The sequence below is a fragment of the Bos javanicus genome, chromosome 21 (genome assembly GCF_032452875.1).
Source record: "Bos javanicus breed banteng chromosome 21, ARS-OSU_banteng_1.0, whole genome shotgun sequence".
In the NCBI taxonomy this organism is placed as follows: Eukaryota; Metazoa; Chordata; class Mammalia; order Artiodactyla; family Bovidae; genus Bos; species Bos javanicus.
In genome coordinates, this window is record NC_083888.1 from 6,916,059 (window position 1) to 6,936,391 (window position 20,333).

The 20,333-nt window shown below is 36.8% G+C and overlaps 1 protein-coding gene across 4 annotated transcripts in view; it reads right to left on the minus strand.

The window, feature by feature from the left end:
- Positions 1-20,333, minus strand: part of LRRC28 (leucine rich repeat containing 28) — a 193,629-nt gene that overhangs the window by 128,115 nt on the left and 45,181 nt on the right. For all 4 annotated transcript variants that reach the window (XM_061394269.1, XM_061394272.1, XM_061394273.1 and 1 more), the window contains exon 5: positions 20,099-20,236. In XM_061394269.1, the coding sequence (XP_061250253.1) occupies positions 20,099-20,236 (138 nt within the window). The remainder of the gene's footprint in view (positions 1-20,098; positions 20,237-20,333) is intronic.

Consider the following 20,333-nt stretch of genomic DNA (forward strand, 5'->3'; position numbering starts at 1 on the left):
CTTCTCCAGGCCAGAATACTGGGGTGGGTAGCTGTTCCCTCCTGCAGGGGATCTTCCCAACCCAGGGATCGAACCCAGGTTTCCTGCATTGCAGGCAGATTCTTTACCACCTGAGCCACCAGGGAAGCCCTTGAAAGGTATTGCAAAAGCACAAAATAATTGAATAGAGTTTAACTATAATTTTGATGCACTATTAAAAGAGAAAGTGCTTTTTAAAACTTTACAAAAATATGAAATTAAAAGCACAAAGATAAGGGTAATTTTGAAAAAGGAAACAATACATCATTTAGTATGTGTGTGTTTCAACAAAATTGAGTTTTATTTAGGTGGCAGTGGGTTAGCCAAGTTCCTTTAAATAGTTAGGAATTTGTGAAGTGCAAAGCTCACGTAACTTAATCTGTGTTTTCCTCAAATCCCCACAGGTCCATTTACTTAAGAAACCAATGCTTCCTGGCTAGATGCCAGCATACCAAACCTGCCCAGTCCTGCATAGTTTTATTTCTGTTACTAAATTAGGAAACCAAAGCAGGCAATGTCTGGGCCAACAGCAAAGAGAAAAGGTTCAGGATCATTAGTCTGTATGTTTTCTTAAAAGCCAGATCATTATATTTAATTTTTAATTAGAGATACCAAAATAATTTAGCCTAATAAGGAGTAATACTAAAAAATAATTAAGTGACAACAAAGGGAGAAGTACAAACATATAACAAAAGTATTCTTCTGAAAAGCCTTATGTCAAAAATAAATTAACTACTACCACTTAAGGCTTAATATCTCAGTGACTGATACTAACATAGTACAATCTTTTTCTAAGCAGAGAGGAAGAAATGGGAAGTTATTCATCACAATTTTTACAGAGTTACTAATACCCTTTATGTAGAGTGCTGTTTAAAGAAATTAAGTAGAGCATTCAGAGAATGCATGAAACAAAAAGGATCTGAAGAGAAGAAAGACACTGTGTTAATTTTCAAAGTAATTTTAAAATGATATAAAATATAAAGAAAAAATACATAAATTTTCAATTTTGTCTCTAATTAGCAATATAAGGGGTTTTAAAAGACAGTGGTTGTTAATTAACATTCTATAAAGTATTTTAAACATAGCCCAATACTTGGTCAAAAGCTAAAGTATGAATCCTAAAGGTGTTGGGAGAATTTTAGTTCTAGAAATAGCTGACCTTTTCTTATAAACATTTTCTTAAATATTGATAAATTTCAAAATAGTATTTATTTAACTTTAGTTCTATGAAAGAATTTTAAAATTAAATTAATTTGCTACAAAGTCTGTACTTTTATATGAAGACTATTTAAATATCAGAATATAGAAATTATAGAAAAATTAAATAATAAAGTTTGAGAGCTATGATAGGCCCTGAATGGCTTATCAGATATGCCAAAAAAAGGATGTTCATAATATTTACTTACCCAATCTTTAGCAATACAGAAATTCATTCATATTTCTTAAAGAAGCCATAGAGAAAGGAACTCTTCCAGTAACCATCCTAATTGTCTGGTACTCTCTCATCTAATCCCTTTATATATTTTTATCTATTATATATATTTTACATAGTATATATATTTTATATAGCATATATATTTTATATATTATATATATATTATATAACGTCTCTGCTGCTGCTAAGTCACTTCAGTCGTGTCCAACTCTGTGCAACCCCATAGATGGCAGCCCACCAGGCTCCCCTGACCCTGGGATTCTCCAGGCTAGAACACTGGAGTGGGCTGCTGTTTCCTTCTCCAATGCATGAAAGTGAAAAGTGAAAGTGAAGTCGCTCAGTCATGTCTGACTCCTCGAGACCCCATGGACTGCAGCCTACCAGGCTCCTCCGGCCCATGGGATTTTCCAGGCAAGAGCACTGGAGTGGGCTGCCATTGCCTTCTCCGACATAACGTCTCTATAGGACATCAAAAAGCACTGTGGTGACTGGCTGTGAGCCAAAACCCAAGGTCTTGATCTTCTTTTGCTCAAACTCCCATCACCAAGATCTGGCCATCAGTGAAGAGGAGAAGCAGGTCCACAGTGAGGCAGGGAACAAGCAGACACAGTTTCCCTCGGTCTCAGGTTGCCCTGTCCTTCAACCATCCATCCTACTGGAGTCACAATGCAGACCATATCATCCCCATACCTGTCTGGCCCTTCTCTGTCCCTGTATTATTGATAAGAGGCAAACTGTTGTGGGATTCACAATAAAATTAGAGAAACAAGTTTAAAATCATAAGTTACATAAATAAAAATGAAAGCAAGAAACAGATTGGGTGGCTAGAAACTATATTGGACAATGTAATTATCCCCATAGATCACTTTGATAAAAGGTCTTCCCTCATCTTTATCTTCTTATTGCTACCCATATGTACACACACACACAAATATGTATACAGAGGGAATGCCCAAAAAAGAGTAAAAATGAATCTTCTTTGGTCTGGAAAAAATCAGTGAAATTTAAAGAAATTGGGAAAAGAAGAACAAAGCTGAGAACTTACATGATCTCATTTTAAAGCTTCCCATAAAACTACAGTGATCAAGCTAATATAGTATTGCCATAAGGGTAAGCATAAAGACCAACAGAAAAGAACTGAATGCCTCCAAATTAAATCTAAGTACTTATAGTCAGCTGATCTTTGACAAAGGTACCAAGGTACTTCATCGAAGAAAGGATAGTCTTTTCAACAAACTACACTGAGACAAGTGAATATTCCACGTGTAAAAACATATCCAGGATTCCCTGGTGGCTCAGTGGTAAAGAATCCGCCTGCATTCAGGAGATGCAGGTTCCATCCCTGGGCCAGAAAGATCCCCTGGAGGAGGAAATGGCAACCCACTCCAGTATTCTTGCCTGGGGAACCCCGTGGACAGAGGAGCCTGGCAGGCATGGGGTCACAAAAGAGTTGGACATGACTGAGTGACTAAACAACAACAAAAATATCTCAATTCTTACCTCATATTATACACAGTAATTACCTTGAACTGGAACATAAACATAAGTGTAATAGATAGAACTTTATCTAAAACTTATATAAGAAGCAGAAGAGAAAAATCTTTGTGATCCTAGGTTTGGCAAACTGTTCTTAAATATGACATCTCCAGCATAATCCATAAAATTGATACCCTGGGCTTCATCAAAATGTAAAAAAGCATTTTTGCTCTTCAAAAGATACTTTTAAGAAAATGAAAAGACAAGCCACAGACCAGAAGAATATATTTATAAATAATATTTTCTGGTAAAGGATGTGTATCCAGGCAAGAGCAGGGATCAGCAAACTTGCTGTAAAAGGTCATCTGATAAAATTTTAGGCTTTGTGAGAAAAACAGTCCCTGTCACAGCTACTCAACCTTGCCACTGTGGCGCACTAGCAGCCACAATCAATCTGTAAATGAATGAGCATGGTTGTCTTCCAATAAAACTTTATTTAAAAAATCAGGTGGAGGATCAGATTAGACCCACAGGTCAGAGGTGCTGAGCCTTGCTGTCTAGCACTTCCTTCCAGGTGATCTGATACTCATCCTATGAGGGCTATTTTACAACTCTGTATGTTCTAGATTACAATCTGATAAGATTTTAAATAATCCTTACTTATAAACACAAAAATAAATCATGTCCCATGGAGAGACCATCCTCTGTTGTTGTGGGGAAAAGCCTCCTTTGGTTCCATCTGAATGTTAATTTCAATATTCTTGATCTATAAATGTGTCTGTTCTTTGGATCCTCCTTTGAACTGGTTATAAAACCTTACCAGTTTCCTCATTAATAGGTTAAACAAAAACTTTAACACATTAAAATTTTTTATATCTACATGAGACTCATAATCTTTTTTGTGTGAAAATTAGCTTTTAACATCAGAATATATAAAGCTGTAACAAAACCACTGGGTGGCTTTAAAACACCAGAAACTTATTTCTCCCTGTTTCGGAAGCTAAGGAGTCCAAGATCAAGATGCTGGCAGATTCAGTGTCTAGAGAAGGCCCGCCCTCTCACTGACTGTGGAATTCTTACTGTAACTTCACTTGGTGAAATGAGTGAGGAAGCTTATAAAGAGCCTCCTTTATAAGTGTTAGTCACTCAGTCATGTCTGACTCTGCGACTCCTCCAGGCAAGAATACTGGAGTCGGCTGCCATTCCCTTCTCTGGGGATCTTCCCGACCCATGGGTTGAACCTGGCTTTCTTATATGGCAGGCAGATTCTTTACCATCTGATCCACCAGAGAAGCCCCTCTTTTGTAAGGGCACAAATCTAGGTCATGAGGGCTCTGCCCTTATAACCTAATTACCTCCCAAAGGCCCCATTTTCCAGTAGCACCACTTGGGGGCTTAAAATTTTAAATAGGAATTTTACAAAGATACAGATGGATACTTAATCTTTAGTTATGAGAGAAATACAAAATAAAGCCACAGTGAGCTGACTATATAGCCACTAGAATAGCCACAATTAAAAGACTGAAAATATCAAATGTTAGCAAGGATATAGAGGAACTGGAACTCTCATACTAACAAGTGGGAATAACTGCGGAAAACAGTTTAGCAGTTTCTTTCAAAGTTAAAAATACAGTTATCATGCAATTCAGCAGCTTTACTCATACGTATTCACCTAACAGAAAGGAAAGCATAACCCCACAAAATGCTTGTACACAAATGTTCTTAGCAACATTATTTGTAACAGACCAAACTGAAAACAATCTAAATGGCTAATCAACTGGTGAGTAAACAAAATATGGCATATCCATACAAATATTACTCAATAATAAAAAGAAACAACTACTAAAACATAAAAGAATATACATGCAAAAAAAAAAAAAACTATGCTAAGTATAAAATAAGCCAGACAGGGAGGACTATATGTTACATGATTCCATTTTAATGAAATTTCTAGAGAAGGCAAAAGTACTTACAGGAAGAGAGAAACAAGATTAATAGTTGGATGGGGGTGACAACAGGGGCTGGCAACAAACAGGCACTAGGGAATTTCATAATAACAGATATATTCTAAGGTTAGATTGCAGTAATAGCTCCTCACTGTGTACATTTAATAAAATTCAAGAAACCATACATGTAAAACAATAAATTTTGTATATCGAAATTACCTCATAAAGTTATTTCAAAAAAATCAATGGGAAATAGTTTAAATAAATTATTTACTCATCCTAGAAAAAAAATTACTGATACTGTCATAAAGTTTAAAAAGACATTGTTTAGAAGAATTTACAAAGTGATATGGAGGGGAAAAAGTTATGTATATATCACACTTTGTAAATCAGTTCTAGATATTTCCCTGGAGATAAGGAAATCAAAGTTCTATTCCTTGCTTTTCCACTTATATATCATAACTTTACATGTGTTTCTGATTTAGAAGTAGAAATGTCAACTCTGGATAGGAAATAAACAGATATAATATGTAAATCCTCATGGCCTGTTCTATCTTTTAGCAGCAGAAGCAAATTTTCAAGGCCGTCATTCTATACCTTTTATAAAACTAAACCTATGAGAATCAGTATAAATTAATGATGTTGGATATTAGGGAGACAGGGAATATCAGAACCCGTCAAATTAAAACCTATCTACTGTATTAGATACAGGACATGGGTATAGAAAATGGAGAAGTATGGATCAAGTAACATCAGTTTTATAGGCTTTTGTTTTATTGAAAGCCATAGTTCATAAAGCTCCATGGAATTCTAGGTATGGCAAACTTAAAATAGCTTTGTCTATTAAGTTCAAAAACAATTTCACAGGATATCATAGGCAAACCAAGAACATTCAACTGAAAACAATGTATGGAGATTGGCATTTAGGAAGTACAGAATAGGTAAAATTATTACTAATTGTTGGTTTACAGATCTGATTTGATTTACTATTATTAAAAACTTCAAAAGACAAAAAGAGTAAAACTTTCCTTTTTCTTGTATTTAAAATTAACAGTATTCTATAGCCTGTATTTCATATATCACTCACTAGATATAAGGATTTGGTTCTTAAATTGCTGGATAATATAGGGACTTGATAAGTGTAAAATATATATTCAATTATGCCATGGATCGTTTCTCTTTAAGTGAAAAAGTCATGGAAATTTACCTCTGAAAACCCCTTTCCTGGGTATAAAGACTGTAAAACAACACCTCCATGTACACAAGCCAGTATTAGTGATTCTTCCTGCATCGGTTATGCACTGATACAGAAAAACTGCCTCACATTTTCAAATGTGTAGTAATCAGCCTCCTAGTGACCTCAAGGAGGAGAAGGCAATGGAACCCTACTCCCATACTCTTGCCTGGAAAATCCCATGGATGGAGGAGCCTGGTGAGCTGCAGTCCATGGGGTCGCTAAGAGTCAGACACAACTGAGCGACTTCACTTTCACTTCTCACTTTCATGCATTGGAGAAGGAAATGGCAACCCACTCCAGTGTTCTTGCCTGGGGAATCCCAGGGACAGGGGAGCCTGGTGGGCTGCGGTCTATGGGGTCGCACAGAGTCAGACACGACTGAAACAACTTAGCAGCAGCAGCAGTGACCTCAGGGAATAGAACTACACCACAAAAGTCATAATTTGGGTTTAGGATATATACAACAACATGAATAACTGTGCACACTTTAAAAAATGCTTTCCTAGACTTTGGAGGTCCAATGGTTAAGAATCCACTGGCAAATGAGGAGTACACGGGTTTGGTCCCTTGTCCCTTCCCACAGGAAGATTCCACGTGCTCTTGGGCCACTAAGCCAGAGCGCTACAACTACTGAGCTCACGCTGGAGTCCATGTGCCACAAGCACTGAAGCTCCACAAGAGAAGCTGCCACGCTGAGAAGCCTGCCAATGCCACTAGAGAGCAGCCCGGTACGTCACAACTAGAGAAAGCCTCTGCATGCAGCAATGAAGACAGCAGAGCCGAAAAAAATGTTTTAATAAATAAATGTTAAAAAAAACCCTTCCAATGTGTATTTGCTCTGCTTTAGATTACACATCTTTTTCAAAGCATCAAAGGAAAAATTTTAAGAATATTTCTTTGATTAATTGAAGATTTAATAATTAAAATTTTAGTCTTATTTTACTTATAAGAAACTTGTGCTTTCCTTCATAAAAATGAATACTTCTATTTTTAAAAGAGGTAAAAATGGATGAGGGAAAGAATAATTCTGAGATCTATTATTCTAAATATCTACATATTTTTCAGCTTTTTTTTCCCAACAAACTTTTGTGTTAGGATCTAAATGCATGTGTAAATATGACTCCTACAAAACCACTGTTACTCCTAAAAAGAAACTGATTATAAGATGTTAATATTGGTACTATAAATTCAAAATAAAGTGATGAATACCAAACTATTAAAACTAAAAATAAAAAAGTCATCAAAACAGATCTGCCAGACTTTGATTCTCTTTCAGAGTAAGTCAGGAGAGGGAAGTCAGCAAATCTAGCTAAGAAGTAGAAGGGATATACAACCATCTTTCATCACTTCCATAGCCACTATTTTGATTTCAAATTTTCTTCAGTTCAGTTCAGTGGCTCAGTCATGTCCGACTCTTTGCGACCCCATGAACTGTAGCACACCAGGCCTCCCTGTCCATCACCAACTCCCGGACTCCACCCAAACCCATGTCCATCGAGTTGATGATGCCATCCAACCATCTCATCCTCTGTCGTCCCCTTCGCCTCCTGCCTTCAATCTTTCCCAGCATCAGGGTCTTTTCCAATGAGTCAGCTCTTCGCATCAGGTGGCCAAAATACTGGAGTTTCAGCTTCAGCATCAGTCTTTCCAATGAACACCCAGGACTGATCTCCTTTGACTGGTTGGATTTCCCTGCAGTCCAAGGGACTCTCAAGAGTCTTCTCCAACACCACAGTTCAAAAGCATCAATTCTTCGGTGCCCAGCTTTCTTCACAGTCCAACTCTCACACCCATACATGACCATTGGGAAAACCATAGCCTTGACTAGACAGACCTTTGTTGACAAAGTAATGTCTCTGCTTTTTAATATGCTGTCTAGGTTGGTCATTACTTTCCTTCCAAGGAGTAAGTGTCTTTTAATTTCATGGCTGCAATCGCCATCTTCAGTGATTCTGGAGCCCAGAAAAATAAAGTCAGCCACTGTTTCCCCATCTATCTGCCATGAAGTGATGGGACCGGATGCCATGATCTCAGTTTTCTCAATGTTGAGGTTCAAGCCAATCTTTTCACTCTTCTCTTTCACTACTTTATAAATATACAATAAAAACTAAAACAAATTGCTCAAAGACATTAATGCATCTGCTTAAAGTAGTGATTTTTTAAAAAGAAATCATAAAAAAAAATTAAACAAAAGGGGGGAGGCAGGGGGAGTTTTTAACAAACTAAATTTTGTTTACTTCTCATTACACCAATCCTTGGCAAATCATAAAGGTTTTTGTGCACTAAATCAATCATTAATTTTAAAATTACCTGCAGAACAGACAATCTGACTTAAATTAAAACCTTTAACATTATAAAACATAATTTACAGAAGAAGCAACAAGCATGTTCAAATAACATATAAAAAATAAAACAAAATACATATTGAAGACATTACTTTTTAAGAAATACCTATTTCAGCACATCATCTATACTCTGCAAGCTAATTTTTCTCCACAATTAAAATGAAACCATAATTTTCTCATTATGTCACAAAACAACAATATACTGAAATCAAGGTAAAAAATCAATTAAAACCATAAAGTAACCATTAAAATATAATCTTTGTTTACATATCTAACACTTGCCTTTCCCAAAGATTGCTCAATAAATGCAATATATCAAATCACTCTATTAAGAAAAACATGCTTAATACTTGAAGCCCTTTAGTAAAACTGAATTATAAACCCAAGTTTTGCCAAAATATAAAAAGGTGTGGTAGAAATTGCTGCATACCACCTTCAAAATACTGCAAGTAGATTTGAATTTAAAAATACATTAAATAAAAATGACTGAATTCTCATTCATAGGTTGCATTGAAGAAAATATATTTGTAAGTTCTCAAGAAAGTTTATTCCAAAAGATTATGAACATTTTTACAATCATTAGGCTTTTTTTTCTTTTAATATTCCTAATTCCTGGTCTTCATAATAAACAAATGATTATGAACCCAATATGGGCTTCTATTCTGGCAACCACACACTTCTCACAAAATATTTCAATAAAGGATTTTAATTGGAGATGTAGTTTACCAAATCTATATTTTAGAAAGATAATCCTGAAAACAGTGTATAGGATAGACTATGTACACTTCAAAGACAAAATAATGTAAAATATCCAACCCCAAGCCATTTGCTCTTGCACACCGTGTAAACAGCTCAGTCCCTCGCATCATGCCTGACTTCTTTTGAATCTCTCCACTGACTTCAGTATTGTTTCAAGGTTCCCGTACAACACCAAGCTGGTAATACACCATGGTGTAATTGCATACAGAAAGGGAAAGCACTGCATGTGAAGTGAATTTGGAAGTATGCTCCTTAAAAGACTTCAAATTAGATCACTGCTATCATGACATTAGCTGCTTTGAAATTTTTTCACAAAGGAATGGCCCATGGAAAGGAATTCAATAGCATGATTGATGGGAGAGGCTTTCCAACTTTTCTCTTTTTTGCCTTTTCTCTGAGGGACCAACTTTTCTCCTTTTGCCTTTTTAAAAAGTATCACCAGAATAAACTTTTGTGTTTCTGACATTTGGCAAGTTTTCTACCACTTCCCCTCACACCTTACCTTAAAAGGAGTACTTTCTGTATTTTTTTTGTACTGAGAAGGATGCATGGCCCAGAAAACAAATTCTTTTTCTTTTAGAAGAATTTTAATGGTCATTTTTATTCTAAGACTTTTACATAATTTTCAAACTTGTAAAAGTTTTAAAATATAATTTAGAAGTTTTAACTCTGTAAACAAATTTTACAATATGTAATAGTATCAACAGAAATTTATTCTGATAAATCTGTTTTATCTAATCTAGTACACTAAATAATTTTATGTAAAAGTCTGAACTGAAAATCTCTATATTACTATAAAGATACTAATATACATTTAAGTATTAATATACAGGATAAAGTTACTTTACTAATATGTGCTGTGTGTGTGCCCTGTGCTCAGTTGTATTTGACTCCTTGTGACCCCATGGACTATAGCCTTCCATACTCCTTTGTCCATGGGACTCTCCAGGCAAGAATACTGGGGTGGGTTGCCATTCCCTTCTCCAGGGGAACTTCCCGACCCAGGGATCAAACCCAGGTTTCCCACATTGCAGGCAGATTCTTTACCATTTGAGCCACCAGGGAAGTCCTACCTGCGAGCCAGACTAATAAAGTAGCTTGTATGTCTATAAGAGACACTGAAAGAACAGGTTCTGAATATGAGTTTAGCACTCTGGTGGACAATTTATTCATTTATTCAGTGGTCATCTAGCAAACTGAGGGTGGGTAGATTTTATCCCTATTAGCTGTCAAACTAGATTCCTGAACCACTTGGCACTATATCAAGATAATGACCAACTATTAACACTATCAATACTTCTTTCTCTCTTCTCTAACTAGTCTCTTCCCTGGAAGTTAACAGTTTAAACTATTCAACAATAAAATATTACAAGCTCCTTTGAAGCCTGGCTCTAGATTTTGGTATCCCTTCACTGTCCCCACTTCCTCTAGGACACAGAATATATTTGGAACCAATAAATACTTTTTTGTTGAGTAGGTGAAATAGTAAGTGCCCCAGGTCATGCAGCTAATCCTACCAAATAGAAAGTCTATTTACATATATTGCTGACTATACTTACATAGCCTGGTAACACCAGAGGGGACTCTGCCAGATTGATCAATTACATTTTTTAGTGAGAAAAGTGCTAGCTAGCTATTTTGCCAGTATTGATGTGGAATCACTGAAAAGTTGTTTCACTAGGAAGGTGAGTTGCTATGGCACCCACCCAAGGAGGATAATACAGGGGTGAACAGCCTTGATTATTTGGTGGCAGGTGGCACAATTAGATCCTTTGTGTTTTGAAGATTCAAGACGAGAACTGCTCTCTTCTCCCTTTGAGTTGACCACTAAAGAAGGAAGAGTGAACACAGGCACAATGAAACCAGGGCCGGCCCAGTGTTCCTGGGACCCCCTATCAATCCTAGAAACCGTAACCCATGGATGTAAACGTGGAGCACCTCTGACCAGGCTTGTATCCGCAGGAGAAGGGTCAGCAACTCTGAGGAGTCACAGCAGGCTGCACTACTATCAGTCAGACTGCACCAATGAAGTCTCAATGGTGGGGCGGCAAGCAACGGGGGAAGCTGTAGCATGACCAGGCTTCCTGTCCTCTGTAGGAAGAAGGCTGATCTACAGCCCCTGACTGCCAGCAATGAGCATAAAGATTTCAGAATAATTTAGGTGGCAACAGGACAAATCTAAGAAGAGATACTAAATTTCATTCCAATAAAGCAACAGAGGCTTAACCAGAAGAAAAGTAAATTTTAAGAAAAAAATGATAAACTTGACCATACTTGAAGCCTGAGTTTTAGAACAATTCCTGCTACTTATATGTAGTATGTATTTCTGTTTTTGCATGCTTTTATCCATTTAAGTATAACATTGATTGCTTCCGTGTTTTCAATTTGGGCTAAAAATCTTTCCTTTTTTGGTATACAAAACAACTTTTTAAGGGCAAAATCATTTCAGAGAAACAGGCTGATTTATCATGCCAGATGTAAGCAACAACTATTCTGACTCTTAGTTACATTTTGGGGTTTGTTTGTTACCATACTCTTCTCTCACGGGAATTCACAGAGGGTTTACAGTGAATCACAAAAGCATCAGGATTTTCTTGACAATCAAGGGATAGCTGGTTTTTCTGACTCTTCTAATATCCATTTGCTTTTGTGGCCAATGGTGAGTCATAAGGCATTTGGCAAATTGCTCTGCACTGATGGAAATCTTTCTCCAGTAATCCTTTATTTGTAAGTGTGTCGTACTTCTTTTCAGAACAGATCATGTAATTTTACTTAAGTCAGACTAGGCTTTTGGAAGAAAATGAGTTTAAATTTATTCTTCTGTAACAAACAATGATATAGTTTTGATACTAGAAGTGGGAGAATGCAACATATAAATGTTTCAATGGCATACAAGTTATATAAAAGAATACAGGTAAACAATCAGATGAGAAATCAAAGAACATCTAATAGGACTTTCACTTCCAGATATGACAAGGTCACTACACCAGACTTGCTTCCAACCAAAATACAGCAACACAACTAGTCAAAAATAAATAAGAAAACTGTTTTCAAGTAACAGAAAGGAAACAAAGGACTCTGATCACTGAAATAAGGGAAATACCCCTTGTGTCCCAAGCCAGACAAGGCTTTCTTGGCCACAACACAGGGAAGGGGAACCCAAGTGGAACACTGCAGTCTCACAGTGCTGAAGGTCACAGTTTGGAAGTTGAAGCAGCTAGAAAATGCAAGACAAGGTACTAAAGAGGAAAAAAGCTATGAGAGAGTGAAGAAGGACTTTAAAATACTCGAGAGAACAAAAGAAGTTACTGCAGTAGAAGACAGATAAACAGAAAAAAATGTGGGGCAGAAAACTATATAAAGAAAAATAATAAGAAACTTTCCAATTTGGGAATCAAGAAAAGCCTATGCAGGATAAATATAAAAAGTCCTACATCATGGCACATCATACATAAACTGCTGACACCAAAGATAATGAGAAAATATCTAATGTAGCCATAGGAAAACACACATATGGGATAACAAAACTACAAATTACAACTGACTGCTCATTAGAAACAATGAGGTCAGAAAACAATGAAAGATTGTCTTTAAGAGTGCTTAGGAAAAAACCATCTTGTCAACCCAGAATCCTGTATCTCGAGAAAATATCCTTAAAAGTCCAAGGTGAAATAAAGAACATTTTCACAGAAAGAGAAATGATCATAGTTCATTGCCAGGAGAATTGCACTACAAGAAATATTAAACAAAGTACTTTAGGCTGAAGAGAAATAATACCGAAAAAGAGGTCTACAAGAGGGAATAGAGTACAGGAAATGGTAAATAATGGGTAAATACAAAGAATATCTTTTTTTTAATTGTGATTCCCTTTAGAAACAACTGATTGCTGCAAAATAAATATATTGTAGGGTTCATAAGTATGTAGAGATAAAATATATGATACAATAACACAAAGGAAGGAGGGTAAATGGAAGTACACTGTTGGAAGGTTCTTAAAATTTATGTTAAGTGGTACAATATCCCAAGTAAGCTGCAATAAGTTAAGGGTGCATACTGTAAATTCTAAAGAAAAACCTAAACTTTTCCTCTAAAGTAGAGGAAATAAAATGGAACACTAAAACATACTCAAGTAATCCAAAAGGAAACAAAAAGGAGGTAGAGAAGGAAAGGCAGGGAGAAACAAAACCCAAATTGCGATAGGCTGTGAGGGACGAGAACTCAATTCCAAGAAGAAAACAGAAAGTCAAGAGAGTTGTCACTTAAACCCTAACCATGAAAAGAAACTGGAAAAGCTACATAATTACAGCTTTTAAAATTTGTCAGAGACTGAGAACACCCAGAAACCTGAATCAACCCCAAAAAGTGATAAGCATATTTTAAAAGAGAAGAGATTCCCAGTGGCTAACACGCTTGACTGTAACAGGAGGATAAAGAATCTGCCACAGACAAGGGTTAAAGAGAAAGTCTAACTTTGCTTTGAAGGGCTATACGTGGACTGGCACACTAGCATACAATCCAGAGGAGCCCCAGACACAGGCAGAGGCTGCATGAACTACCTGTGCCCCGCCGCCAATCACACACACACAAACTCTTTCCCACTGCTGCTGCTGCTAAGTCACTTCAGTCGTGTCCGACTCTGTGAGACCCCATAGACGGCACCCACCAGGCTCCTCTGTCCCTGGGATTCTCCAGGCAAAAACACTGGAGCGGGTTGCCATTTCCTTCTCCAAAGCATGAAAGTGAAAAGTGAAAGTGAAGTCGCTCAGTCATGTCCAACTTTTCGCGACCCGATGGACTGTACCCTACCAGGCTCCTCCATCCATGGGATTTTCTAGGCAACAGTACTAATCTTCACCAAAAATGGAGGCAAGAGAAGAGAGTTGAGACCATCTCCACAAAACCCTCCAGGCTTTGAGCTGAGGAAAGCCTGAAATGGAAGGTAACAGGAAAACCAAGAGAAACTTTGCAGAGGCAAGACCCACTTTTAGAGAACAGGGCTGCCATACACAGGCCAGTGACTGGGCAGCAAGGCTATTACAGCTTTCAAGGCACAGAAAGCAAGGGGCAGAACTAGAAAGCAGAGAGAATTCTTCAACAACCTAATCACGCCACTGGTCTGTAAAGCAGGGAGACACCGCCTACAATTCAGAAAGATTTGGAATACCCCTATTCAAGAGGGAAGGACAAATTCAGTTAAATACAAATTAAAGCAACTCAATACAACTTCTCCATCACTACAGTTAAACAAAGCCAAATACTAGCAAAAAAAAGATAATATCAAATACTAGCAAACATTCAGAGTAATTAGAACTCTCATCTATTTCCATGAGAAGCATAAAATGGTATTAATATAACCATTTAACAAACACATGAAAAGATGCTCATCATCACTCATTATCAGAGAAATGCAAATCAAAACCACAATGAGGTACTATCTCACACTGGTCAGAATGGCTGCCATCAAAAAGTCTACAAACAATAAATGCTGGAGAGGGTGTGGAGGACAAGGAACCCTCTTACACTGTTGGTGGGAATGCAAACTAGTATAGCCACTATGGAAAACAGTGTCAAAAACTGGAAATAGAACTGCCATATGACCCAGCAATCCCACTGCTGGGCATACACACTGAGGAAACCAGAAATGAAAGAGACACGTGTACCCCAATGTTCATTGCAGCACTGTTTATAATAGCCAGGACATGGAAGCAACCTAGATGTCCATCAGCAGATGAGTGGATAAGAAAGCTGTGGTACATGTACACAATGGAATACTACTCAGCTATTAAAAAGAATACATTTGAATCAGTTCTAATGAGGTGGATGAAACTGGAGCCTATTATACAGAGTGAAGTAAGCCAGAATACAGTATACTAACACATATATATGGAATTTAGGAAGATGGTAATGATGACCCTGTATGCAAGACAGCAAAAGAGACCCAAATGTAAAGAACAAACTTTTGGACTCTGTGGGAGAAGGCGGCGAGCATGGGATGATTTGAGAAAAAAAACACGGAATCATGTATATTACTATATGTGAAATAGATGACCAGTTCAAGTTTGCCGCATGAAGCAGGGCACTCAAAGCCGGTGCACTGAAACAACCCTGAGGGACAGGATGAGGAGGGAGGCTCAGGATGTAGGGACACATGTACACTCATGGCTGATTCACATCAATGTATGGCAAAAACCACCACAATATTGTAAAGTAATTAGCCTCCAATTAAATAAATTTTTTTTAGTGAAAAAAAAAACAAAAAACTGCTGGGCAATTTCTTAAAGTTAAACGTATACCTACGTTATGTATCACATTCCCCCTAAAAGATATTTACCCAAGAGAAATGAAAATGTAAATCCATAAAAAGTCTTATACAAGAATGTCTATAGGGATTCAGGTGGTGTTAGTGGTAAAGAAGCCGCCTGCCAATGCAGGAGATACACGAGATGTGGGTTTGGTCCCTGGGTCGGGAAGATGCCCTGGAGGAGGGCACGGCAGCCCACTCCAGTCTTCTTGCCTGGAGAGTCCCGTGGACAGAGGAGCCTGGCTACTTATGGTCCACAGGGTTGCAAAGGGTCAGATTTGGACATGATTGAAGCAACTTAGCATGCATGCATGCATATTAGTTTTATTGATAATAGCGCAAAATGAGAAAAAAACTGACATGTCCATTAAGAGGAAAATAAGTCATAAAGTGCAGTTTATACAATGGTATTCTACTCTGCAAAACAAAGATAATGAACTAGTGACACATACAACAGCATGCATGCGTCCTGAAACCTTTATTTTGAGTGACAAACAGAGAACTCCATGTCCCCATTTATTTTCAACAACAGATGAAATTAACCTATAGTAAGAGAAATCAGAATAGAGTTTGCCTACAAACAGATTGACTGGAAATGGTGTAAGAGAACCTTCTGGAGTAATGAAAATGTTCTGTATCTCAAATAAGATGCTGGTTACATGAGCACATACATTTGTCAAAACTCAGGGCTATACACTTGAGGAATTCACTGTATGTCAATTTTATCCTAATTTTTAAAAAACTTTAAAAAAGAGAGGATAAAAATATGAAGAACAAAAGAAAAACATAAGAGAGGATAAATCCATGATAAATTGTTAAAGTTAGGTATTGGGTATATAAGGGCTTATTATTCTATTCTGCTTAAAATTTACCATAAAAAAAAAGGTTTTTTAAAAGGCAACTGAATAATAATGTATTATGTATTTGAGTTTGCTAAGAGAGTAGATTTCAAGTGTTTGAACCACACACACACACAAATGGTAACTGAGAGGTGACAAATACGATAATTAGTTTGACTGTAGTACTCATTTCACAATATATACATCTGTCAAAATATAACATTGTGCATTTTAAATATATACAATTTTTACTTATGCAAAATGAACAAAAATCAAGCCTTTGGGGCAGCTATTTTATATGGAGCTCTTTGGGTAGCAATTCACAGGAGCCAATTAGAGCTAGCTTAAGCAGTCTATGGGCCTAAACAGGGCTTTCCTGGTACCTCAGATGGTAAAGAATCTGTGTGCAATGCAGGAGACCCGGCTTTGATCCCTGGGTCCAGAAGATCTCCTGGAGAAGGGAATGGCAACCCACTTCAGTATTCTTGCCTGGAGAACTCCATGAACAGACCATGGGATCACAAAGAGTCGGACTCATGAGCAACTAACACTTCACTGCATGGGCCTTAAGAACAGAATCAGTGATTGGGAAATTAGAGAAAACTTAAAAAGTCTCTGACTCCATCTTCTTTCGAGGTATCTACTTCATCTTTTTCTCTTTGTTTTCCTGCCCACATGGCTACTACCAGATTTCACAAGATTACACAGCATTGTGTAGAAGCCCAGAGAGAAAAGCGTGCCTGATTTCCTTTTTCACCCTCCTCTGTTCTCTCTCGTTCTCTTTGCTTCTCCCCTACAGTCTCTTTCAAAATGCCCAGGAAGAGAACTGGTCTTGCTTGGATTACCTACACCAGGATCAATGAACTGTGGAGAGAAAGCAATGTACAAGGGAGAAAAATGGCAGTACTCTGGAATCCAAACGAAGGGGGAAGGGACACTCCCGAAGAATGGGTACTGACAGACAATCCAAGAGAACCAACTATATGAATGATGGGCCTGTTTGAGAAATTCATAAACACACTGGACCTTCTTTACAGCAATATGTACCTACTCACAAACACCAAACTGTCCATACAATTTGAGGGCATTCATGAAGCCCCTGTAATCATTCTTAGATCCTAATTTTAAAACTATTAGCCATTTAGATATTTTAAATGTTTCAAATACTGCTCTCAAATTTTCAAATTTTAAATACTGAATGTGAAATCACATCCAAAGGTTTTTCAACTATAAAAAAAACACACATAATAAAATATTAAGTCTTTCACATACATATAACATATAAGACTATACCAATAGCATGGAATAGGTATTAACAGAAGAGGCTGCTGCTACTGCTGCTGCTAAGTCACTTCAGTCGTGTCCGACTCTGTGTGACCCCATAGACGGCAGCCCACCAGGCTCCCCGTCCCTGGGATTCTCCAGGCAAGAACACTGGAGTGGGTTGCCATTTCCTTCTCCAATGCATGAAAGTGAAAAGTGAAAGTGAAGTCGCTCAGTCGTGTCCGACTCTTAGCGACCCCATGGACTGCAGCCTACCAGGCTCCTCCGTCCATGGGATTTTCCAGGCAAGAGTACTGGAGTGGGGTGCCATTGCCTTCTCCACAGAAGAGGCTAACAGATATCAATTGGAGTCTATCGTCATTAAATGGACACCATATGGCAATTCCTCACATTTTTTACTACAGTTGAAATACTCTTCCATAGTATGTCCCTAATGATTGGGTACACTTGGTAAATGTGTACCAAGCCCCTCTCCCATTCAAATCATAACAGTGAAATTATCTCATAAAGACATACATAAAGTGAACTAAAAAATTAGTAAGATCTAGAGCATTGTATTTATGATGGCCCAGAAAAAAAAAAGAAACTATATACATAGCTTAATCAAAAGTTTCTACTCAAAATACATAGATACTACTGTATGTCATTTAAGCAAAAAAACAACACAAGCAACAGAAATAAGCTAGGGAGACAAAATCAGAAGTAAATGCTTCAAATCTGTTATGAAACAGGTGAGATATAAATTTTAAATTACATGAAGGTAGCCAGGAAATCTATACCCTCCACTTGTTATTAGGAAGCAGTCAATGACATTATTAGTATACCCTTAACCTCTGAGAGTATATAATGAAAGGAAATGGCTACATTTTACCACAAAATGTTCTACATTACAGGAAAAAACAGAAGAACAGAACACAAAGAACAATGTTTTAATAGAGTTGTTACTCGTACATTCTTTAAACGTATAGAAAAAGGCGCTTATGAACACAGTATTATAGCCATGCATTTTGATTCTATAACATATCTTTTATGAATTTCATATTTAAAAATACAATCAAATCTAAAATATTCAGTATTATATCCATGCATTTTGACTCTATATCTTATATAAGCTGATATATAAAAATATTCTGAAAATCTAAAGTATATCTTTGCCGATACATTTTCTATACAATCTCTGAAAGAGAATCTAATTTCCTGAGTATGTGAATACATAAACTTGATGAAATCAAGCTTCATGATGAAGCACCATTGAGTTTGATTACATACAACAAAATTTAAAGCAAAGATCATACTCCTACACCATATTAAAATTTTTTGTACTAAGCAGAGTTATAAAAAGTAAGACACTTTAAATGAAGTTAAAAAATATTTTTTAAGCAGAGATAACTGCTATACTAATACCATTTTTGTATACAATATTGAATGTATACATTAAAGTTGGCACATAAAGTCTAAAAATTAATCAACTACTGTTTCGATTAGAAATTTCTGTACTTGAAAAACCTTGGAGAAAGTATTTTTTAAATTATAAATTCATTCATGGATTTAACATGAGTAATTTTTAACAGTTTCATATATCCCTGAAGTTCTAAGGCAGGCAGTAATTTGTAATTTTGGATGAGTCATATATTCCACTTGGATACACTAAAAGACTCAGGAATACCAAGAGTTACTAGGTACAAATACTCCCAATGTGAGTGGTGTCTGCATTTTTTTTCTGCATATTTTTAAATGCAGAGTACTTTCATGTTATACCTGAAGCACAAGCTATTTTTTAAATCATATTTCACTGATTTAAAAATATGGGAAATGATATAAGACAGAGGAATCTCCAAGTGTGCGGGTTCACAAAGAAAGGTCTCTGAATATCCCTTGTAAGAAAGTCAAAGGACTTAACGGTAGCTCAGGAGAAGGCAGGATTTTGGTACTGTCTATATGTACATCATAATCTAATAGGATGATCAGTAGGCAGAAGTGACAATTAGTTCAAGAACTCAAACTTAAATTCTGCTACTAAATTCTAGTATGATTCACATTAAATCAAAGTTAATGTACACCATTTACCTCTCTAGAGAATGAGAGAAAACACTGCATGTATCTGCTTTCAGACACTAAAATGCAAAGTTTGTATAAATTCCCTTATGTGAAATTCAACACTAAAGTAGCTTTTGGTACAAATAATTCACCAGGGCAGTGATTTGAAGGGGCACTGACTGCAATGCACAACTGTAGTAATTGCAGCTCAAAAACGTAAATGCCGTCTTTTTACGTCTGCATCAGGGAAAAGACTTTTACTCATAGTCCATCCACATTCCTTACCATCCTCCTCTAACAAGTGGGCAATCAGAAACTTACAGATATACCCAAAGCCCACTGCCTAGACACAAAGTGAGAAATATTAATAAAAATAGCCTTGGAACAGACAAGAAGCTTCTGTGCTACAGACGGTGATTACCTGGAGGTAGGAACTGCAGCTGGTTATTAGCCAACCGAAGATGACGTAAAGCTCTCAGACGACCAATTTCTGGGCAAACGATTTCTAAGGCGTTGTCACTAAGATCCAAACATTGCAGTTTCACAAGGGATCCAATGGCTTTGAAGAGAAAAGAAGGGTAAGAGCAAAATTAATTTGACTCAAGTGTTAAGACCAATTTTTAATGCAATTAAATATTATGCAAGTTTAAATATTT